Source organism: Nestor notabilis, unplaced genomic scaffold, assembly GCF_000696875.1.
Source record: "Nestor notabilis isolate BGI_N333 unplaced genomic scaffold, ASM69687v1 scaffold11787, whole genome shotgun sequence".
Taxonomy (NCBI): domain Eukaryota; kingdom Metazoa; phylum Chordata; class Aves; order Psittaciformes; family Psittacidae; genus Nestor; species Nestor notabilis.
The window spans coordinates 410-25,415 of record NW_009936087.1 but is presented as its reverse complement, the minus strand read 5'-3'; the positions used below and the strand labels follow the sequence as shown (position 1 = coordinate 25,415).

At 36.1% G+C, this 25,006-nt stretch overlaps 1 protein-coding gene across 1 annotated transcript in view; it reads right to left on the bottom strand.

Annotated features, from left to right (window-relative positions):
- Nucleotides 1–23,839, bottom strand: part of IMPG1 (interphotoreceptor matrix proteoglycan 1) — a gene marked incomplete at its 5' end in the record, with an annotated part of 39,166 nt that extends 15,327 nt beyond the window's left edge. Inside the window, 10 exons of the mRNA XM_010018166.1 lie at nucleotides 8,727–9,237; nucleotides 9,726–9,802; nucleotides 11,228–11,481; nucleotides 12,875–12,895; nucleotides 14,877–14,935; nucleotides 17,987–18,133; nucleotides 19,674–19,765; nucleotides 20,739–20,806; nucleotides 23,431–23,459; nucleotides 23,673–23,839. Coding sequence (XP_010016468.1) covers nucleotides 8,727–9,237; nucleotides 9,726–9,802; nucleotides 11,228–11,481; nucleotides 12,875–12,895; nucleotides 14,877–14,935; nucleotides 17,987–18,133; nucleotides 19,674–19,765; nucleotides 20,739–20,806; nucleotides 23,431–23,459; nucleotides 23,673–23,839 — 1,425 coding nt within the window. The remainder of the gene's footprint in view (nucleotides 1–8,726; nucleotides 9,238–9,725; nucleotides 9,803–11,227; nucleotides 11,482–12,874; nucleotides 12,896–14,876; nucleotides 14,936–17,986; nucleotides 18,134–19,673; nucleotides 19,766–20,738; nucleotides 20,807–23,430; nucleotides 23,460–23,672) is intronic.
- Between the last annotated feature and the right edge of the window lie 1,167 nt (nucleotides 23,840–25,006).

The window sequence follows — 25,006 nt, the reverse complement described above, 5'->3', positions numbered from 1 at the left end:
TGCAATAAATATTTAATATATGATTTTTTAAACTTTTCCAGCTTCAAAGTAGTCATTTAAGGACAACAGGTGGAAGTACAATAGCTATACAATTAATTGAGCAATTACTTTAGACCCGTGTCAAATTCGTGTACTTAGAGACTTGACTATTAAACTTTACTGACTGTCTTTGGCATTCTCATGCTTCAGCAGTTCTAGGGGATTAAGCATTTCAAAAACACATAAGTACTTTGAATAAGACAGGAATAGCTGGTGCTTAAAGCATCCCCAAAGCACGAAGTAACAGTGTTTGATTTCACTTTGCCCTGAAATGGAAGTATCTGCAGAAAACAGGAGAGCAGTCAACAATAATCTGTTTAAACCTGGGTCTGAACCATCATCCCACCACACTTTCTCCCCTGAATTCAACAGCTGTTGCATCTGATTGTGACGACTGTTCTGCTTCTCTTAAGACTCAGTTAAGACACAGAAACATTCATTTGCCTCAGCACTCCTCTGACTATAGCAGTCAGTATTTTCGATATTAATTACTTCAGGTAGTTAATGGTATTCACCCTTGTAATTAAAGTTGGATATTAAGGTTGTATTCCTGCTTTTTATAAGAAAACTGTACAGACAGATGTGTAATAAGATACCTTGTGTGGACAGTAGGTCAGTGGTAGTTTGTTTCCATAACATGACAAGTCACTTTTGCCATGCAAGAACCTTTACCTCATCTGCTACTGAGATTGCCAGAAAAAAAATGACATGCTAGTGCTTAAGTGCTCTAAAAGTCAGTTTTCTAATTAAAAAGTCCTTGCTAAAGAAATAATTCAACTGGGATAGAATACTCTTGTGAAGTAATGAAATTAGTAAGTACAGCTGCAATTTAAACATGTAAAAATGCCAGAGACTGCTGGGAGCGTTATATATTGTAAGCTATTTCGTATGAAGTTCTGCACTGTTTGCTACCATACTAAAACCATATTAAAGTATATCTTATACAACTAAGATACCAAGCTAAACTGAGAAGACTGGACTTGATTGGTATTCACACTGGTGAATAAAATAAAGAAGAAAATTGAGAAGCATTGAATTTGCAAATATTAATACACATCTACAAAGCAATAGTATAAAAGCTGAATGAGAAGTATCTCACTTAAAACCATAGCTTCAGAAGGATTAGAAGCTCTTATTCCCATTGTTGACTGCTCTAGAATTAAATTTGAAAAATTTATTTCATGAGTTTAAACTAATGAAATCTGTGTGGAAATAACCTAACGCTTTACAAACACCTGGAAACATAAAGAAGCATCCATCTAAACATTGCAAATACTCTTGCCATGTCACTGTAATGATTTTGGAGCACCACAGATAGAGAACTTGGAATAGTATTTTTGATTCATTTTACTTTAGAATGCTTAGAAACAAAATGTGACAAGTTATAATACCTATCCTTCAGAGGTGAAAGTACCCTCCAAATCCCTGCCCTCTTTCTCTATTTTTCTCCACTCTGTGACAGGAAAAAGAAAAAGAGCATAATTTTGTAGGTGATGGGACCATAAGACAGGTTTGTGATACTGAAATTTATTAGTTTGCAAAACAGTAAAACCAAAATAGAAGTCACATGGTATAAATTCAAGTGATTTGTTGACCCAAGGACCTAAAAACAGAAAAGACAAACATGACATTAGAAAGTTAAAAGCTGTGACTCTCTTAAAATCTTGTAATCAGATTAGCACTTTAAGATCTGTCCTGATGCTTCCAGGCCTTCCTTCTCCTCAAGCCACACTACTTGTTTCTTTATTGAAGCTTTGCAGTATCACATAGTCTACTCTGCTTGAAAGCCCATCATTCCAACTTACATGGCATTAAAAATGGTTATTAAAGGAATGTTTGTCCATATATAAAATTTTGACTGTAAACTCAGTTATCTGTTATTGGCACCACAATTCCACAAGTATTATATTCTACAATACTTCAATTTAGAAAGAAAAAAAATCCACCAAATGGGGAAGAATGAAAAGAAAACCTGAACATAAAATGAACAAGAAAGGAATCTTTTGCATCCACGGTTGGTTTAATTGTGTTTTTATTGATGCAGATAATGATCTTACCATTCTACAAAATGAAAGTGAAACTCCTACATCCTTCTAATTTACCCCTGGATCTCATTGCTTTAAATTGTGTTTAGTCCTGTCCTCTACATACCTTTTTGTAAAGTTGCATTGACAAAGCATTAGTAAGAACTTGTTGGAAAGAATGCATTTTATCTTCATCTAGAAGTCAGAACTTATTTCCACCTCCCCCCCTTTTTTTTAATTGCAGTATGCAAATATATGAGATCTGTCCTGGCAGGAGTTTTGCACATTCTAGATTTTCACAAACACGAACTCCATTATATTTAGTATAAACATTATTGCAAATTTGTCTCCTTTTATGTCTCTGTTTTTATGGGTTTTTGTTTGTTAGTTTTAAATTCTATGACATCTTTCAAACTGAAAAACAAACACCTTAAACTGTTATTGGCATCAGTGCCAATTATGTGAGGCAACTCGGGTATGGCTGAGAAAAAGCAAAGGTGGAAGGCCAAGCCCTCTCTCGAGACAGAGATATGTAACTCCATCCAGAGATGGGATTCAGAGCACCCAAGTTACAACTTGCCTATACTAGTCTAATACAGGTGGCATGAGTTATCTGCTAACAAGAAACTGACTACTAAAGATTGGAAGCTGAGCTCAGACGGACTTTCTTAAGCTGGAAGGAAATTGATTTCTCCAAAGCAAGAACTGTAATAATTATAGAAAATAAAAAAAAATTAGTACCATTTGATCATAACACATTATTTCTCGAAGCCAACATTTCTAGGAAGACTAAGGATTATTAATGAGTGAGGAAAATGTATTATTTAGGGCATGTTACTCTCAGCAGCACCACTTTAACTGATATTTGTTCCAACTGGGTAATGTTACTCCCCCAGCTCAAAAGTCTGTATTATTTGTTTTAAAGTATTTTTTATTATTTTTCTACTGTATTGGTCACAAATTTTTAAATAATTTTATTCAAGGCACTAATATATTAAAGTTATTTGTGATACTGGATTTTCAAATTTTTAACTTATTTCTGGCCTTTTTATATTCCTTTCTTATTAGAGGATTAGAACTATTGTAATCATGTCTGCGGACAGTAAACTTTCTCAAAGAAGTTTGTAGCCCTTTAGTTCTAAAGAAAATTAGTTTTCTGGAACAAAGTGCAATTAGACCACATGCAGCAACAGCTACATGTCTCTCCTGGAGGGAGAGCTCATTCATGCACAGTGACAAAGATGAAGAATTATGGGCGAGTTGTAGGCTTATCCAGTTTTCGATGTTATTGCACAAGTACATCCTTCCCTCTTTTCCTCTGAGTCTCAAGCCTTTGTGGCTGCTCCTGTCTTTCTAGGAAACAGGCAAGAGAACTTTTCTGTTTTTCTAGTTTAGATCTAGTCTCTGAACACTGCCAGAAAGGTTTGGTTTTAGCACAAGATAGAGTCTGAAACTGAAATATATGAAAGCTTGTATTACACGTTACATCTCACTCATTGTGGAGGGCTGCCTACAACCAATGTAAAGCTTACTTATATGAATTGATTTTAAGTCACCAGTATTATGGTGAACTTGGAGGGATAGAGATGATTAATTTGGAGAGAAGTAACATTAAACACGGAAGGGGACAATCATCAGGGGAATGCTAATTATAGGAGAAGTGAAAGAATTCAGGAAACAAGTTATGAAGGATCATTAGCTTTAAGAGTCTAAAAGGGCACATGTGAGGTTTCCGAGAACCTCACTGCAGAAGCACTGAAGTTGACTAGCAATATGCAGTGATGACTGTGTGAGAGAAAAGCCCCAAGCATGTGTGTAGAATATGAGAATCTGATCCAGGTGGAAACAATGGGATAGCAATGTGCTTCTGTGTCTGGGGAAGAGACTTAAAAGTAAAAAATTGAGTGAACAAGTGGCAGAGCATTGAGGTGTATCTTCCTGCTATGTATATAGGTGGAGAATGAGGTGTTATTTTTTTTCATTATACAAGAGACTCAGAAGGTTTGCCTCTGGATCTACAAATTTTCTTAGCAGAAACACATTATTTTCTGCACTTCACACAGTAATTTCAATGAGTCATTGGAATTACCAATTGCATATAAAGTTTTGTTTCGTTTGTTTTGGTTGATGTGCATTTATATTGTGTATTTTGGGGGGCATAAGAAATCATATTTGATGGAAGCAAAGCTTAACCTTAAATTAAAACCAAAGTGATTGGATAGCTTAATAATTTAAACAAGTGATGTGTTAAATTGGGAAAATATATAGCACTGTTTCTCTTGTACATTTTTGCTTGGATTAGCCAATTCATTTTAGCGCGTTTAATTACGTTTTGAAGATGTGATGCAGATTTTGTTCAATTCACATTGTTCAATTCACATGTACCCAGCATGGTGATAGCTGAGGAGCAGGCTGTCATTAAATTTTTGCCATACACTAATCACTCCAATATGTTTAGAACTCTTCAGGATAACTGTAGTATTCTGGGTGTGCAATTCTAAGTTTATCACAACAGTGAACATACTGTGAAGATTTTCTTAAATCTGACATATCCTAATATGGGCCTGCTGAAACTTTTGCATTCAGCCTCATCTTCGAATCACAGATAACTTCTAGGCTAATATCATGCTTGAGAAAAGGACATGGCTAGACCTACCTTCTAGGTTTACTTCTCCAAGCATTGGACTGAAGTGGCACCTCCATGAAAAGCATTCTTTGCATATCTGAAGCAGCAAGCAACAAGTGAAAGGGCACAGAGAAAAGCTGTTGGGAGAGAATGTTAAGAAAATCCTGTCAGTTTATGGTCAAAGAAAACATAAGAAAAACAGAAAAACATGCAAGGAAACAGGGGGGTTCTTACCCTGTATAACTATAGATGTGGAAAAACTGCTGAGCCTTCCTGGGACAAAGGATGGGTGAATTCCAATCCTGGGAACATCCGGAGTGGTTCTTGCACGAAGTAATGGGATTTTCTTTTCCATAACAATGCTGGTTATGCCAAACAGAAAGCTATGCTAAGTACCGATGGCGCTTAGACAGCCGGGGATGAACCAGAGGCAGAAAGAATCCCCAAACATCCAGAAACCAGTTTTTTTACAGATTGCTTAGAAATAGTAGTGAGTGAGGAGAGCACACCTGAATTAAGTGCTGGGCAGTAGGAAGATGTGAAACAAGGCTGTGTGAATATATGAGGTTAATTACAGAAATTAATGAGGCTTTTATCAGTCGCACGTAGAGAAATGTGACCACCATCTACTCCTCAGTCAGTTTCTCACAGAAAACAACTCTGATACACCCTCAGAGTCTTCTCTTAGAGTCTTTCTGGGGAGCTTGAGAATGATCCAGGCTGGTGGGAGATGTAGTACAACAGAGTAGCTGAAGTATATTACTGCTACCTTTATTTCATCCCATGCTTCTGGAATAACTTCTCCAGAAAAAATGCTTCCTCCATGATGGTCAGGAGATTTACCTGGATTGTATATTTGTTAGTAGCTACAGTTAAAATGGATTAAAATTAAAATTCTCCTTAGTCTTTTGGAAATAGAAGTATATAATAATTGTTGTTGCAGACCTTATGAACTCTTTTATCACTTTATATATTTTTTTTGCATTTGTTTTACTGTTGAAATGTTATTGTTTTTTGAAATAACAATCTGTTGTACATTACGCAAGTGTCTTACTTTCTGAATGGTCATACTGATTTAAGTAGAGTCACAAGACCACCACAGAGACATAAAAGAAATTTAACCATACTGAAGATACACTGATGAGTTAACTCCAGAGGGGAAAAAGCATGAAGAAGAAAGATGAATGCTAGAGAACAGTGAACAGGTATAATCTCAGAGAGTAGTAAGAAGCAGGGGGTTTGCAGTGGTTGTAAATGAAAAATGGAAAGAGCCAAGATTTTGCAGGAGCTACAACAAACTTTTCTGAGTAGCCAAATGTTTAAAACACAACATCTGATCCAAGTATTCCAGAACTTTTCAGTAAGAGGGTTTGTCTCTTAATTCTATTGTAAAATCTCAAACAGAATTTGAAATTCAGAGGTTAGGCTTACTTTAAATCATCTTCCTAGTAGTTCTGGGCTACTTTGAGGGGTAGAGTAAATGCCATCACTGTTTGGCCAGCATGGCTGTTTAATCCTCACTGACGTGCTCATTACCTGCACCACAGACAGCATCACTGTCCTGAACAAGCACAGTAACATGTGAAAGAGGCTTCACAGCTGCTTCTGGCTCGTTCCTCCCACTGGCTTCCCAAGACTGACAAATCCCACCCTGCATATCTTAGAAGGATACTTCTTGTTAGTTTGACTCCATCCCTCACCTGTTTTTTTATATGCAGAACTGTGAGTCTATTTGTTTGAGTGAGACCGAATCTGATTCCCTTTTAAAGAGCTGAGAAAGAATTTTTTTTTACTGCTTTGTTCAGTGACATAGGCACAATTGAAGTAGTTCATGTCAGTTATAGACATTCAATGTTCAGGAGTCTGTAGTAATGTTCAGTCTACAGTTGCACATGTATGATAACCGATGCAATGAAGTCCATCTGTGAAACATAGCTGATGGGGAGACCTAAAAGAATCTCAGACCATGTTATTTCTTGTAGCCAGGTCTTCCTTTCATGGTAAAGAAGAGTGAATTTAAAGTTCTAAACATGTGGTGAAGAAAATTTGCTCCATCTTCTGGACTGTAAGGTAGGCAGATGGCTGGGAATTAATGTAGTAGAACTGAAGACAACTCTTCAGATCCTAACCCTTTGTCCAGGCTCATAGAGCACTATATATTTCCTTCTGTTTCACACCAGCAACAGTTAAAAGTTTGATTTTTGTGGTTTCTGTTTGTTTGGGTTTTAAAAAATACAAAGAAACACAGCTATGAAATGCAGCCAGGCACAATGCGTGAAATATTCTGTGCCTGCTAGTGAGGAATTTTGCTTGCCATATTAAAATTAATATCACCAACACTGTTGACATTAATAAAACTCTCATAAATGTTGTTAAGTCAAGTCCTGAATTTCCAAATCAAATTCTATCAGCTCCTATGAAATATGCAACTTTTAGGGTTTTATACAGTGAATGCTGTACTCAAATCTTCCAGAAAAGAAAAAAAAAAAAAAAAAAAGCTATAAAGAAATTTTAGAGTATACTCTATTTACTCTTTTCTAAGCTTAGTAAATAGATTTTTAACCTCTCTCTTCTGTTAAGTTTTGTGTACTACATGGTAGTACAACTGCAGTACATTTTGTGTACTACAAGATTTTAAGCAAATATAATAACTCCAGCTTTGTGTCATTGCTAATAAGGTAAACCTTTTTAGACAGAGAACAATTATTTTTCTCCTGCTACTCAGCTGCAGAGATGATGAAGGAATTCCTATATTCTAGTGCTTGTTTTTAGACATAACTTATGTTCAACAAGATAGTGGGTTTTATTTTGGGGAAGGTGTACTTTTTTTTTTTTTTTACAGTTCTAGTAAGTTCTGTCTTGCAGATTGACAGGTTCCAACCCAAATGTGCAACAAATACTTTCTTGAAATGGTGTTTAAAGGATCAGTACCAGCCGTTTACAGGCTCAAACATATAGTTACAGAAGATCCACACCACTTTATGCAAACAATTCCATGTCTGTGGGCACAGGCAATAATGGTTTTAGGAAAAAGAAAAACCTTTATGTAATAGTTTTTTACTGCATTTCAAATTATATGGGAAAGCTTGAAGAAATTTGTATTAGTAAGTAAGTGGTGAACTTTCCATTTGTATAATCCTTCCTAAAATTTACTTTGGTACTGATATTTGCCTGATGACATTGAAACTCACTAAATTATTCAATTTGTTATCTCTGAGGGTCATTTAAAAACACAGAATGTAATCTTCATTTTGAACTGATGTATCAAAGCCTGTGCAAGACTCAAATGAACTCTGGTCCTACACTTTCACTCGGAAACAATCAAGCAAGCTTGAACCCTGGGGCCAGGGAGAGGTATATCTCCAATATCCTTCTGCCTATCCAGTGAAAAACAGTGAGGCAGTAACTGTAATAAGTTACAATAGAGAAATTCTTTTCAATTATAGATCTGAAGACAAAGAAAAAAAACCTAGAATCTTAAGCAAAAACTACTCTGCATTTTTGGTGAGACTCTGCTTCTCTTCAGTCATTTGGAGCTGTTAGTCTACAAGATTTTTCAGCTATTTAGCAAATTGCAAAATAGATATGCTACTTTACATGGGATAACAAATCCCTAACCCAATGAGTGAATAGAATGAAAAATGCCTATAACTTTTTTTCCTCCCGCAAATGTAAGACCTTTCCACAGTTATAGTAAATGTTATTTATAGGTATGCTATGCTGTTACTTGAAGGTACGATGTGCTTTTATCAGTAGGACTACAAGAATTTTTACCATAATATCCTGTACAAAGCATGCCTTATCCTTAGGCATTTGTTGCTCAGTTGTTGTTGTGGTATTTGTTTGTTCTTGAAGTCCAGTACATTAGGATTTTCCTCCAGTAAGCATCAGAAATGTAAACATTTCACTTTTGATGGTCCAGAAAAAAAATTCTGTCACAATTGAAAGCAATGATTACTGTACGTATATGTGAACTCTATGTATATTCACAACTGGATTTCTTCTACTCTCTTTTATGGAAAAATCTTTTGTCTTACCTTGTCCAGACAGACTATCTTGGTCAACTTCCTTGAAAGATGGTCCTGTTATATCTGCAGCTTCAGTTTTCTCTTGCAGGAGACTAGGAGCGATAAAGCTACTTGTAGTATAAACTGCCAGTGTGGTAGCCTGTTCCACTGGAGACTCATAGCCATCGGTAATAAAGTCACTGCTAGCAGAATCATCTGCTGGAGGAGGCAAATAGGAATTCCCTGGTTTTGGAGGACTACTAGTGCTACTCAGAGCACTGAAAGGCACTGTGAAACTTTGGTGGACAGCAGAGATATCTTCAGCGTCTGGAGCAGATTTCTCCTGAAATGGTTCTCTGGAAGGTTTGGTAGGGAACACAGGTTCAGATGAAACAAAATTATTGAAGTCTTCAGGGTCACTTATGTCTCCACTTTGCACAGGGATTCCAGTTGTAAATTCGTTGAACAGGATGTCTCCTGTTCGGTCCACTGTTGCTGGGCTGGGGTAGCCCAGTGGGAGTTCCACACTCATGGAGTCCTCCTGAAAAGGTTTATAAAAAGCAGCTTTCATTATCATATTTCGCTTCCATTGCTAAAAACATTGACAATCTTTAGCCACAGAAGCTTGCAAACAGCTAACTCAGCATGAAGTCATGGGATGTCTGAAATGTTTGGCATGCAATCCTAAACACATTTCCTGCAATTTAAAAAATGGTCAGAGAAAGATGACATTCACTATCCCTGTCAATTGCTGTCCTTCTGTCATTGAAATATACTACTGAACTAGTGAGACACTATTAACTTGGTAATTAAAACAGGAAAAGCTAATCAAACAGTAATATTCACCCGTAAACACTCTAAACTCCATTGCAGTATAGCAAGACAACATTTATCTTTACAACATTTATAAAAGGCGGATATGTATTTTAGTATAAGATCCTTTTTCTGTACATTTCTGTACATTTTAACACTGTTTCATTTCATTACTCATGGAGAAAGAAATAAATATAACAACCAGTATTAACTTACCAAATCAGGGCCTGCCAGAGGAACAGTGACCATGGCCTGGATATCATTATCAAAATCACTAGATGGTACAATAGATTCTGGAAAAAAAAAATAATTAAATAGAGTTGCACAATATTTCAGCAGTAGCACCCTGAAAACTGATCAAAACAAACTCAGTAAAAACAGTATTAAAACAATACTCCACAAAAAAATTATTTTTAAAAATCCACACAAAGAAAAAAAAGTCACAGATTTTCATTAAAGATGGAAATTATGAGGAAACCAGGATTTTTATATACAGTATTCTTTGTGCTCCCTTATCTAGAATAAATGGGATAGATGAACCACGGATGAATGCTTAAAATCAGCTAAAGAGTGAAGCTCTTGGTTAAATCCACTTGGGCTATGATGACTCATTATACTGCATTGCTTATTAAGCCTAAATTCTTTTCATTTTTACCCAGAATCTACACCATCGCTAAACTCAAAGTTTTGGCTTTAGTGCCTGGTGGCTTCCTTCACTCCCCCAGAGAAGCTCTTTAAACATAGCTGCATGCAAGCTGTTTTTCTAAAACTAGTTATTAAAAATAGCTAGTGAAGGAATGTTGATTAAAATAGTTATTAAAGTGTTTTATAGCCACTTTTTTTTTCCTTAGGACTTTTAATCTACATTAAAATATGAGATTTTACTATTACAGAAAGTATTAGTTCATTCAAACATATTTTTTCAAGAAGATGCTCTTTGTAAATGAAAAACTACTGTTACAATTTGGTGTGTGTCTTAAGATCTTTTTGATAAATATACATATGAAAAAATATTTTAAACTGTTTTCCCCATTTTTAAACTACTTCCTCAAAACTAGGGCTATGCTAGCTTTGAGAAAGATCATTGATTGACTAAACGGGAATATTTATTAGGTGGATTACTGCACAGGATGAAGCCCTTCAACATTCTGCTAGAGGTCTTCAGAGCCAGCTTGTCATCTACACTCCCTCTGTGTTTTGGAGAGCAAATTGCAGTTTTATAGTGTTTCACGCCAGTGATTTTAGCTTGAGATCAAATGCTCTTTCAGGTTTCTGCCTCTCTGACTTCACTGGAATGTTAGATGGCTTCCTTACAATCCAGACTTAGCTTTCAGAAAGCTAAATTAAGTTAGAGGAAGCCCTTACTTCTTATCTTATCAAGGAGACTGGGAAATTAAAATGATATTGTGAAAATATATAGTATTTCTCACCCCTCCCTTATTTTTCTTAGTGTGCAAAATATCCAGCTTTTCTAAACAAACAACCAAGAAAAACAGATCCTCCAATATGATTGGAAGTTAGGAGTATAATTATAAAGACATTTTGCTATAAAGTTTAACTTAGATCTGTGCATCCTTGGGATGCTACTCAACACGTAGGAGAATGAGATACATCAAATGAAAACAATCTGTTAGAGAGCAAAGGAGACCTTACTGAAATTACATCAGTTTGAAAGGGCAAGGTTGAGACTTGCAGCTGACACTGTCCTGCCTACTGACCATCAGTAAACTGAAGTGTTCCGAGGTCCACTGGCAGGGACTGGTCTTCATGGAGTGCTATGGCAACCAGTTGCTGGAGGTCTGTTACTGTGAGTTTAGTTGCTGATATCTCCCTCTCTTCCTTTGGAGAAAGCGGAATTTTTTCATTTTCAACCTTATTAGATCCAATAGTTGAGATGTCACCTGCTGTGCTTTTGATTTCTGAGCCATCTCTCTCAAAGTTTACCACATATCGTGCTATAGTACTGCTTGATCTGCAAGAGGAAGATGTAAAAATGCCCAGTGTAGCAAAATCAGTTACTTGCTGAGGATTGATTTTACATACATACAAACAAAAATATATGTAACCAGAACATGTTACACTCTGTAAAAATAATGCAGATATATTTCTTCCTAATGAGACACTCATCTTCAAATTACTTTTGTAATGCCTAAACCTTTATTTCTTCTATGCATAATTTTTAATTAAAATTCCAATCTTAAGGAAAATTATAAAAATGTTCTAATATAATCCAGTTTTATCTGACCACTCAGGGACCTATAGAACTCCTAAAGTAGTTTTAAGTCACAGATTATTGGTTCAAACAGTCATAAATGCATGCTGGTTTTACTAGAAGCCATAATCACCTACTAATTATGCAGGAACCTATGGAAAGGGAGTAGAGAGTTCAGAAAACTACAGATAAGCAAAAAAATCTTATCACATCTGGCTTTTTTTTTTTTTCCCCCACTTTTTTTTGAAGAACAGCAAGGAAGTTAGCTAATATGGCAAGCAAATCACTTTTCACAATGGCAATTAGTTTTCCAAGTCCAAATTAATGTATAGAGCTTCTCTCTAGAAGTCATTGTTAAATACAAGTCTCAGACTTTCACCATTATTAATGCAATTTACATAAATGCTAAATTCACCTAATTAAAATGGAAAAAAAAAAAAGTACATTGTAAAACATTTGTACTCCATTATGTTGCCTTTTATAATATCAAAAGGCTATAGTGAGGAGATTTCCACTTTATCTTAGTATGTGCTATGTATTTACATGATGTTGCAAGAATTCAGAAAAAGCATTAGCCAGTTCTTCTATTTACAAGTAAAAAATTCTGGGAGCTGCTAGACAGATTATTCCCCAGCAGCATTTTTAAGCAACAACAGACTCAGTACCTGTTTGTATTACCAGTCAAAATCTCCCTGCATTTTATCAGGCTAGTTACTGGTCCCTTTGCCATTCTAGCTAGCCTGATAATGGAGATAACAAATTAAACTTTACATACTTATTGAAGATGATGTGTATATGGGAATACAGCTAGGAAACAGCAGATCAAAAATGGAAATTTAAATATCAAGTTTCCCTATTTATTCTTTACACTTTCAGTTTATTACTCATAGAGATCTTTAGTGACCTGTACGTGAATTTTCTTACGTCAAACACTTTTCTTTTTCAGAGGGATTCTGACAAAATTCAATTGCATGAACATTTCAGATTCAGGTAAAAGTTATCCCTGCTGCTTTATATGACAGATTGTGTACTTAGGCAGAGCACAATCAACTCACTTTGTTACATCAAGATAAAAAACATTTATTGATGTATCTGTGGACATTTAAAAGTCTATAAAATGATTAATCTTAATTATCAATTACAGACAAATTACCCATCTTTCTCCTTCTTCTGTCTTCATTTCATCACATAAGGAAGGGCATGATAAAGGATTGCAAAAGAAAGGAAAAATAAATTCACGTATACTAGTAAATCAATCAGTTGTACATCAAAAACATCTTTTGACAATTTATCTTCTATGTGTCATCTACTATTTTTATCTCTGTGAAAATGACAGCCTACTTTCCATTATTTCACTCCTTGGCTTCCAAACAACAGGAAGCTTGATGTTCCAAGCGGAGAAATGGGAATTTTGCTTTACCTTGATAGTTTGAAATATCTACTTTCATATTTCCCACTATAAATGGTGCAATTTGAGCACTGCCATTGTTAGTCTCTGTATTTATGGTGGCGATGAACACCTGTGACAATAGTAGCAACTATTACTGTTACCGCACGTGGTGCCTACTCAGCCCCTAGTTACAGGGGTAACTTGACCTTATAGTTACCTCTGGAAGACATGTCAATGTTGACTTTACATTATATAATGCCATTATTGTCCATGATGAATTCTCTAGCATATCTCTAATGTTGTCCTTCCATATTGTCTTGGAGGAAATGCTGCTAATGTATGTAGTAATATGGCTAAGGGAAAAAGGACGCTATCAACTACCCGTCTTTGCTGATCTGAAACTCTCAGGAACTAACTGAATTACTAGATTATGGGAAGCAATCCTGGTCTTCACGATGATCAATATACTTTCATATCAGCTCCTAATGCAAGATACTAAACAGGAATGGATCTTGGATCTCCTGAACTCACTTGAAGTGGTGAGGCATTGGAACATGTTGGCCAAAAACTGGTAAATGCTCCATCCCTGGCAGTGTTCAAGGCCAGGTTGGACAGAGCCTTGGGTGACGTGGTCTAGTATGAAGTGTGCCTTCCCATGACAGGGGAGTTGGAACTAGATGATCTTAAGGTCCTTACCAACCCTAACTACTCTATGATTATGTGATTCCAGGAGGTTATTTATTGCAACTTGTAACTGTAAGTTGTTACTACAGATTTTCTCTGCTTGCTTTGCAGTAGCCAGTTTTTTGATTTGTTACTTCATAATAAAAATGTAAGCAACTATTTTTTACTCTATTTTGCTCTTCTCTGTCCTTTCCTCCAGCAATTTTGCAGAAAGAAAAGCTCAAAAGATGCATGGTCTTGTCTAAAATTGGATTGCAATATGAATGTTCTTCAACATACATTAAATATTACCAGAAGCACTGAATGTTCCTGATACAGTGCCAGAAATCCATGTGGACTTATGTCTTTTTTTCCTGCTTGTTATTTGCTTTCAATTTTTGTTATCTCTTACTATTACTAATTTGGTTTTCCCTTGATTGTTTATATAATGTGCTCTTATCTATAGAAGCATAACCATATAAAATACTCAGGTTTTGATTCCTCTCACTTTCCCTGTAGATTCTCTATTGAAAGAAATGCACGATAGCTTCTATTAGCAGTAAACATACAAGGAAGCTAAAAGTAAAAGAAATGGCAAGACAGAACACAAGTATTAAAATATGAAACCATTTTAATTGTTTGTGACACCTGAGAAACACTTATTGGAAAAGTTTTTATGTGTGTGAGCATGGATCTTCCTGCAACCTTCTCTTGCCAAAGCGCCTTCACTGAGATCTATGAAGGGCACAGGATGTGCACACAAAAAAAATAGCCACCTTAATAATCATATTCCTGACTCTTTTAATCTTGCCATTTAAGAAAGTCCTTAATACAACATTGCTAGCAAACAATTTCAAATGATTTATTATTTCACCCCTCAGGGAATCAAAACTAGTTCTACTTAGTAATTCAAACCTTCATAGCCTCACTTGGAACATGTTTGCATTTCTCTCCATATTGTCTCTGTGTTGTTTCCGGAAAACTATTTTCTGTCTATAGCAATACACCCACCACTATTCTGTAAGTCTGTCCATGCTGGAAGGATAGAAGGAAGAAGAGAATCCTAGTAGCCAATAGAAATGAGTCCCATTTTCTTACTTACTTAAATCCTAATACGTGGATTTCTTTGAATCCTGGAAGTTTCTCAAATATTTTTTGCATCTATAGAAAACAATAAAATCATTTAATACATTGCTGTTCTAGTGCCAAAAAGCAAGCACAGGTTGACTATCTAGACAATATGTCCCATATTTCAGAAAGACCTTTGGGAAGCAGTCTCAACTATTGCCCTCTTTGTGGTATCATCATTACTGAGCTCAAACACAGTATTTAATTTGTATATGCTTCCTGTATTACCTGTTAACAGGCGAAATAAAGTATGAAATACATCCTTTTTAGTAATGTAATTATGTAAATAAATGATAATCTAGTTCATAATAAAGCAAGTCAAATAAAATGAATCAAATATTTTTCTCATTTTCAGCAGTTTTGGTCCATGAATAATTTTGTGTTTCATGTCACCTTAACTGTAAATAGTTACTTAGAAATAGTAACCAAATGCAGATGGATTTAGATTATTTGTCAAATAATTTCTAAATTAAGCAGTTATAACTGTCTTGTACAAATAGAATAAATTAATATATTTTTAATTCTGATGTAAACAAATGTGCAGTTACATGATTTGAATAGAAGAGATAGTGTGAAGAATAAACAATGAGCAGAAAAGGTCAACTGAGTATACATTTAAGACAATAAATGTTTTTATCAGCACCTCAGGAATTAACAATGTTTTGAGATCCAGCAGATTCATCTTCTAGTCTTTTCTAATTGCAGCAACATTTATGCAGCTAAGTCAAATGAAACATTTTATGTAGATCTACTATGTGAGAGGAAAAGGATTTTTTTTTTTTTAAATGCACAGTTCCACAGCTCCTTTCTATTTCATTTGCTGTTCCTGTTAAGTACCAGCTAACAAACACATCATCTAAGTCTTTCATCTGGAAGCAAAGCCTGTGGATTTCAGAGAATTCAATACTTGAAAAGAAATGAAAAAGCCTTTTGAGGAATCGAGTCCTTTTAATTCAGCATATCACTTAAAAAGTGCATGAACTAACATGGTAATCTTTCCTCTTCCTTGACTATGTGATTCTGTACAAACCTAGCATACATTTAAAACTCATTCATTCATGCATAAGCATTTACTGGAACAGGCAGGGGATGGGTGGTCAAACCGACAGGTTTCTTTGCATGTCTTACTCAGTTTAAGTGAAGAAGGAGCAGAAGATCAGTGTGTTATCACAATAACGGGTATCAGCCACACTGTGTAAGCCTAGATGTGTTTTTTGTCACAGCAAACACAACAGACTATTATGGCTAGTGCAGAAAATAGCCTGCCATCTGCCCCCCCTCTCCCCCTTATCCATCTCTTACAAGAGGATAGTAGGAAAGGAACTGAGGTAAATACTTCATATTGAGCTTGTTCTGACTTAGTAAAAGTAGTGCAGAAGTAGCAACTAGACTGTGGGGAAGATCTAAAACATTACTCGCGTGACTAGTGCTCACTGAAAATAACAGAGATTAAGGGCCTCAATCACTAGGATGCAATCAATTTTCCTAAATTTAGACAAGCACCACCATTTTAGATGCCTTAAGGATGTCTTCCACTCAGTTGCTGGTTCAAAAGAGTGTAGCTCTGTCATATTTGAGAGGCCCTTGCAGATGTATTGGATAACTTGAAGCATCTTAATGGCACAAGGTATCCATGTTTAGGTAAATTAATACCCTTTTAGCCATATTCTACCAGCTGACTATTCTTGGTCACTCTTCTTGCTTCTCTTTATATCACAATGAAGTTGATACTTTTTTTTAAACTGTATGCATATATGCCCCTTCCTATTTCCTGCTCTTGCCAGATTAATCTCAATTCACTGAGTAATGTAGTGCAACTGAATCTGCATTCCATTCTCCAGGAGATTTTAAATGCATGTTGTGGTATACAGATATACTTCTGAACATTTGAACTCTAATGTCCTCTGTAACTCTTCCTTCTTGCTGTGTCCTGGAATTAACTATAAGCTGAGCTTGGAACTCCATAGCATCAAACTTCTCAAAGCCTTCTCTGGAATTTGTACAGAAGCTCATGTAGCTGGAACAAGGTTTTAATTCTGAATCTAATCTCCTCGTTCTCACCTTTTGATTGCATTTGTAAAACTGTCTTGTATCAAGACTGCCCTCTGTCTCCTCCATGCCCTATCTTTGGAGGAAAGCACATCAGGTGTATTTTGTGTTACTGGACTACAAATAATTTTCTACTCCACATTGCATGTCAAGAACTGCTTTGGATCCTTTAAAGTGACAAATAAAATTTGATGACAATGGAAAATAACTAAACAGTCAAGAAACTTAGCATTTCTCCCCCTCTAATTAATGAAGTAACTTAAAAGCCGGATTGCAGAATTATATCATTATATGCCTAGTAAACAAAATCAGCAGGCAGTTCTGTCTAAGGATAATCTGGAAATCTCCAGAGAAGCAACTTTTTATCAGCTCTGCCAAAATGTTCTTCAACATTTTCTGTGCAAATCTGAAACTGAACCAGGGTAGTTAAATAGATTACACTAAGGAATGCTCATGAAACTAACAAGAAGATGTAGTTAATTCTACTAAGAAAATCTTTTAGAAACCTCAAATCATTAACTGCTATCTGTTAAATTTATAGCTGAGCAGTCAATATTATTAATTATATGGAAACACCACAGATGTTCCAGTTCTTACAGAAACTCTGGTAATGCAGAATAAAATGACTGGAAGTCCTTTGAAGAATAGTTCAGACAACAGTAGCTAATTACTTTTAACATTTATATTACATTTCTCATTAGGTTTATTGTAGAAACTAAATTATAACAAAGTACTGTCCATGAATTTCTGATTAAGCCCAAATGATGTTCCGAAAGTTACTCTGTTCATCAGTTACCTGAGGCCGTACTGCTGACAAAGACATTGACTTGTTAGCTTAGCTGCTGAACAGATGGCCTAAATGAGGGGAAAAGCTGACTATACATGAAGGAAACTGAAGGTCTTAAGATGACAAGAATTATCTATTTCAAGTGAGAGCAGTAGACTTTAATTCTGTTTCATGGTGAAGGTAATTTCATAATATGAATCTCAGCCAAGGTACAAAGCAGCATATTGGCATTCACTCAGCCTCCTTACCTGCAGCTGAAATTTGGCAGCTAGTTGTCGGTACTGTGGGGAGTTGGGATCATTAAGTTCAGCTGTGTACTCCTGATCAGTGAGAGTGACACTGAATTCTACCATTTGCTCCACAGGCAGTTCTGGGACCGTATTCGTTCCCAGCTCCTGGAAAAGAAGGGGAGAGAAAGAAAAAGTGAGAAATGAAACTAAGTGGATTTTTTCTCCTCAGTATTTAATAAGTAGAAGTGTTACCTTTTAAACTCATCCCCAAAATAACTTAATATATAAAAATACAGCTCATCAGCTAAAGAGAATTCTGTAATGTTCTATCATATAAACAGAGAATTAGGGAATATGCATTTACTATATGACACCCTTATAGCTTTTGAGGAGCTAGCCTTTAGGGAGCTGATCACAAAGGACTAGGCCAAGAAAGAATGAGGAGACCAATAACATGGGGAAACTAGTTAATCCCAATCTCCCAGTACATCTCAAATATCATAAATAAGTGATTTTAAAACATTTTTTTCCCCTTTTATCATACCTGCTCTTTTGCTCCAAGATGTAAAACAGGTGGGTAACACACAGTTGAGAATATTAGCATTATATTGCTGTCTCAAATTATGAGGTTGTAATAATTTTGGACAGTAAAAAGAGCATTTATTTGGGATGACTTCAGTACAGTTCCTGTACCAGAGCTGAGAAGCTTGCAGAGGCAGGATGAAGAACAGTGGAGATTCACCAGGGGTGCAATGGATAAGGCTTTCTTGAGGGCTTTTCAAAATCCTTTGAGGGCATTTCTGCCCTCATACTCTTGGCAGCAGCAGCACCAAGACTTTGGGTTCACCCAAGTGAGGAGGTGATATGAGCCTCTTCCCACAGCCAGTATATACAAATGAAAAAAAAAAAACCAAACAACCCCAGAGCAACTCTTCAAGGAGCTGCTTTAGAAGGTAAAACATTTAGAAATTGAAAAAGGCTCAAAGCAAAGCAGAAAGGAAATGAAAGAAGCTGGCTCCCACCTATGGCTCCACAGCAGGGAAGTCCACCCTCATATCCTGGTGAGGCCTTGGTCTTACTCTAGAGGGAGGTTCTAGAAGGTTCCTGAAGCCACACAGCTGTGCTGAGACCAGGGCCACCTCCTTATCACCACCAGGTGCAGCAATCAGGAGAGGGAAAATAACAGCCCTTCCTATCACCCCCACCCTTGCCTTAGACATAACCTGTGGTGGTGGTTATAAATTTTTAGATGAAAGGCCAGCTCTGCTGCTGTGCTTTATGGCTCCTCTAAGAACTTCAGTGGAGGTCCCCTGTTTGATAGCTGGCTGTCTGGCTGGCAAGTAGGTCTAGTCCTACCTCCTGTCTTGTGGAAGGCTCAGAAGGTATTCCTTTTTACATTATTTAATGAAGAACAAGGTCACAAAATGGTGCAAAATAGGCAATGGGTCCCTCATTAAAAGAATGAAGACTCTGCCTAAAAGCTGTTGCTGTACTTTTATGCTTTCTACCCTGTATGCAAGAAACACCACACACTGTTTCAGTACAGAACAGGTGCTAATAAAACCCTCTAGTTCTACTAACAGTAATACAGAATAGCAGGCAGGGTTTATAAGTGCTAACCGCTTATAAGGTTTCCTCCTCTTCTAGCTGAGCTCAAAACCAAGAGGTAAGTGAAAAGTGGGATAGGAAAATGGGCGGCCCTCACCTTCACAGGAATCTTTGTGTCATTAACAATTTCATTGAGCAATGTGCCGTTAGGTGCCGTTACATATGGAGTCATGGATGTGCCAGGGACACCTGGGGGGATTTAAAATAAAATCAGGCAAGAACAGGGTTGTGCATCAAAAATCATTATCTTTTTCTGTTGGTCAGGCACCAACTCACTAAGAAGCTTTCCTTATGGAGAGTGCATTTGAGCACAAGAGTGTGCTGGTGGAAGATGGGTAAAACTGCTGTTTTTTTACAGTAAACAGCCTTTCTTTCCAGGTCAAAATACCAATGGCATTGTATGTGTGTGGCTAAAAGCAAAAATGGCACTGACAGCAATGAAATAATGTGAATTAAATTTGATAATTTCCTGTCATACTCTGTTATATGTCACCAAATGTCTAAGCTCAATTTTGCCTATTAAGATCTTTGTCTCTCTGATAGCCACCTTTCTTAAAGGCTCAATTTAAAGTAACAAGAGGCTTTGACAGAGTTTTCCAGCTAGAGACAAAATTACCATGCTGTTGCTTTCAATAAGATTCTGTCATATTTTCCTCTCCAAAAAACTACATGCAGGATGTTTTGTCCTTGAACCAAAATGCTCATATTTGCAGAGTTTTATCATTGCATAAATTTATAACATTATTTTAAAGATCTATAGTACACAACAGTTTTGGTAGGCCTATTTGGAATAATCTGCTCAACATCTCGACATCACTGTGACTTTTTGGCTTGTTTATTTTGGCTAACAGTGTGCAGCTGACACTTTAAATGTCATTTCATACCTGAAGCAAAATTAGTTCTACTCTCTACAGGTGAAACTGGGAAAATGGATGCATTTAAAGACTGAAACAAACTTGGAATGCTACATCTGAGTAGCAGACATGGTGTAAATAAAAAACGCTTCTTATAGCTTATTTTGGTAAAGCATGTCATTGTACTTTACTGTACTTGTCATGCTTCTACTGCATTCATTAAAGTACAGCCTTCTAAGACCTATGAATCATTGGTTTTAGCAATTCTATTTAATAGGCAGGCACACAGCAAGCAAATTTGATTTTACCTGTAGGAATGGAAGGAATGTCTTCTAGCTTTTTGCCACCTGTTTTCTCTGTGGATATTTCATCTTTCCTATCAATCAAATAGAAAGGAGTGATTTAAAGATCATCATGCTGTACTTGCAATGGCAAAGGTGTAAAAAAAAAAAAAAAGAAAAGAAATAACCCCTGTATTAAGTGTACTTTAAATGAGAGAATTTATTTCTAATGGAATATTTGATAAGCTCATTAAACAGGCAATGGAACTGTAGATCGTATTTTATATTTTACAGTTTATACATTTCCTTTCCTCTTCTTCAATATGATATTTGATTTTACAGTGAATAAAAATACTGATTTGATATATTCTTCCACCAAGGACTATCAATCCTGTCAGGAGTCTGCTCATGAGGTATCATGACTGATTTTCTCCAGCAATTAGAGGGATGAGGTCACAAAGATTAAATCAGTGCACAGTGCTCTTTGAAGTCTACTAATGGTTGACCACTGACTAAAACGGAATCGAGACTTCTTGTACATTGTCTAAACCAACTATTGTTTCCTTTGCTATATCTCCTTCTATTAAGACAGTTCAGTGGGGGCTCTAATTTTAAAATGAATGGACATTTCATGGTTCCAAGGGTGTTTCATATGGTTTGGTGTGAGGAGAGGATGTGTGACTTATTTTTCAGTTGTCAGCCTGCATTATAATATCATAACATTTCCAACTAATGATAGTTTCAAATCAGATTCCTGGATGAAGATTATTATGAGTTGTAGGAATGTTTATGCTTGGATCTAGATGTAATATTAATGGATTAATGCCTGCCATGGTCCCCCTGGTAGACGGCTGAAAACTCAAGAATATGGTGAGTGTTATGTACAGATTGTCTGCCTCGCATCACAGGTTTTGTTTTTGTATCGTTGATACTATTTTCTTTTGTAAGCTTTATAGTTGTGTGCTGATGAATAAATTGTGTAACTGAAAGTGTTAACTTGCCTGAAAAGCGGAAGTGGTATGTATACATAAATATATTTTATAATAGATGTGTTAAAGTTTCATACAGGTAAGCCTATAGCATAATTTCTGTTCCAAAACCAAAATTTTATTCATTTTTAGCTTTTGGAAACATTTAGAGTCTTAGGTAAGAATCTTATAACATTTTGGTATTTTTCTCTGAAATTAGGGGTTGAAGAATTTCAGCTGTTTCAGGTTCTAAGTAATGTGATAAAAACCCCACAGCATAAAAAAACCCCAAACAAACCAAAAATAAAAACAAAACCCAATCGTGGAAACAAACGAGGATAGCATTCCTCATAATTTCTATAGAAATAGCTATTGTTAAGGCAGTGCACACAGGTGGTGTGTTTGTGAACTCTAACAAGAATGAAAGAACTAAGGGCACTGCAGATATGTATTGTGGTGTTAACTGAGACAACACAAAGCTTGTAGCATAGACAGAAAAGACAGCTGGGCGGCATTTCTATACAGGACCAACCTGGCTGTATAATAACATAAAGAACATGGAAAAACTCACAATTTACCACATCCTCGAGATATCTTGTGTGGTAAGAACTAAAATATTTGCAGAGTTTTCACAATGTTAACTAATTATGTGTTATGTCTTTAACTGGAGACTGATCTCTTGACATGGCATCTACAGAAGTTACAAAATGTTTCCCAAATCACACAGTACTAAAGATAAAGTCCAACAATGCATAGTCACAGCTGCCTGTATTTCCAGCTAAAATATCAGTAATTTCATATAATTTACTTCACTTTCTGAACTGTGTTTGGGGAAAACTGTATTGAACACAAAGAGCACAAGAACTGAGATCAGTCACTTATTGTTTTGCTGCTGCTCTTTGCACCAGTCTGAGTGAAAAGACCTCCCTTTGGAGTTCTGGGGAGCTTGATTAAGCCCTACATTATAAAAAATATTTTTCTGAGAAAGGATAATGGTCAAAGCTCCCACGTTGTGATGAATAAAGATACAGAAGACCTCTGTGATCATGAGACAGTGTAATTTAGGAACGGGAAAGATTATTTGCTGCACCCGAAGATCTAAGAAAATTTGAAGGAAAAAATAATACATAAATCAGGGACTGTGGACAATGATATGTCTGATGTACGGTAGTATTTATATGCAGAGTGACAGAGTTCAGTGTTGCAACTTTAATCCAGCCATTCTCAGATTTCTGATTGTTGTCAAGAGCACTTTTTCCTTTTTACAAGAGTTTATGGAGTAGAGCGTCACGTTAATTAACACTATGCTGATGTGCAAAAATATAGGGCAAAGCTAAAGTGAAGGCATAGTGTTTTTATATTACTGCTTAATGTAATCTCCAGATAAACTTTTGTTCAAGTCTGAATTTCTTTTTCAGAATGACAGCTGTTGTGGGTAATCTTTTGTCACACTCCCAGTCAACACTAGTCTAATGCATAGCCCTTGTTCTGTCACTGTTTCATGCTCACGTTAGTCAAAGAAGACATTCTGTAGGGTCTCAAAGTGAACAGAAAACTCAGACATTTATCCACCTTCATTGTAATTCAGTCACTGTGTACTATGATACCTACAGCATACACCACAGCTCTCACAGCACACACCAACTACATTACAGTGCTATCTGTGTATCTGTTCACATTCACGCACATCTACACATATCTTTTTCAAAAAAGGCAGTAACATCAAGTGGCAAAATTCTGCTTGTGCTTACCTTTCCTGGAAGGTTCTATGTTTTACTCGCTGCAAAAAGATTAAGAAAAAACAGGATTTTACTAGTTGGTGTATCCAACCATTGAGTAGAAACCTGTTAGCTCTTTTGTTTATTGTACTTTTATGTTGTCCTTCTAATACATGCCCCCTCCTCTTCCTGAGCAATACTTTGCCTTTATATAAACAGATGGGGAGGGACTTGGAAGTCTCCCTTGTTTCTAAACAAATGTCAGTAATCCTTACCCGTTGGATTATTTCCAGGTGCTCTTGGGAGTTGCTGAAGTTTTTGCCAATGTCAAATATGCAGAAAGTTTCCCTCTGGCAGGCAGTAACCCAGTTCTGATATTCAGAAGTATCAGGAATCCGGTCCAGAAAAATACGAAAGGCTTCCCATACAGCTTCCTGGCAGACTGAGTAAGAAGAAAGGGGCTGGGAATGGATGCTTTGTACCAAAAAGTAAACTTGAAAGCCTTTTTTAAGTGATTTGGGATTTACACATTTTATTGTAGTTAGTAAAAAAAATCTAGCTTCTAGGAATTTTTAGAAATATAGGTCTTTTATACATTTCTGAGTTGACAGTCATTTAACTTTATGCTGAAGGAGTAGCCATCTTTGAATTAACAATTGTTGATTTCTCTCATTTTGAAAGATTAATTTGGCCTGATATCATCATCATGATGAATAAGGGGCAAACACAAAGCATACTTCCTTCACCTCAAAGCTACATACCTCCAAAGGTACAAATTGGATATTCTAGTAATCTAGCAGTAGTCATACTTGAATAATCAGTTTTAACTGTGTTCAAAGGTTTTGTACATTAATATGCTTAACTATGCATACTATTAGTATGCTCAACTATGTTAGAAAAAGATAAGCAGAACATTTAAAATTTTCACAGATAAAATTTAATGGAAAAATATATTTTAAATGTTGCTTGCTAAAATGATTTCATTATATCCCAGAATTTAAAAGTAATTCATTGTTTTAGAATCTTAAGGATGTTCTACAGCAGGTACATACTTTTATGTTTCTTTAAACACCTGTGGAAAAAATGGATTACTTAATATCAGGAAAATTCCTTTGAAAAGAAAGAACATGTTTTCCTCCCTCTTTACACTACTGTACGCAGTCATTTGTTCAATGTTAGATATTTCCTCCATGGTGATGAATCACTCAGTGAAATGCCAGGCTACATCAGACAAGGTTAACATGTACTTTGGCTGCAGAGAGAACAGTAATGTTCTGCATCATTTGGGGAAATGAGAATGAACATAGAGAGTAAGACAGATGGGAAGACTTTGAAAAGGTGATATTCAGGAATGGCTTTAAGGGAGCTTATTTTATTGGATGCAAACTAAATTAATTACACGAGATTATGTGAAACACAATATAATATTGGAGACTCTTACATATTCAATTGTCTCACTTCTTATGCAAGAAAGCTGTGAAGTTCAGCTGTGTATGTTCGAAAATATATTAGAATACCTATTTCAGCTTGACACCCAGTTATTTGATCTATTTTTCTAGCAGTCGGAACTCTGTCAAGCATTTAAGGGAAAACTTGCAAAAGATAAGTT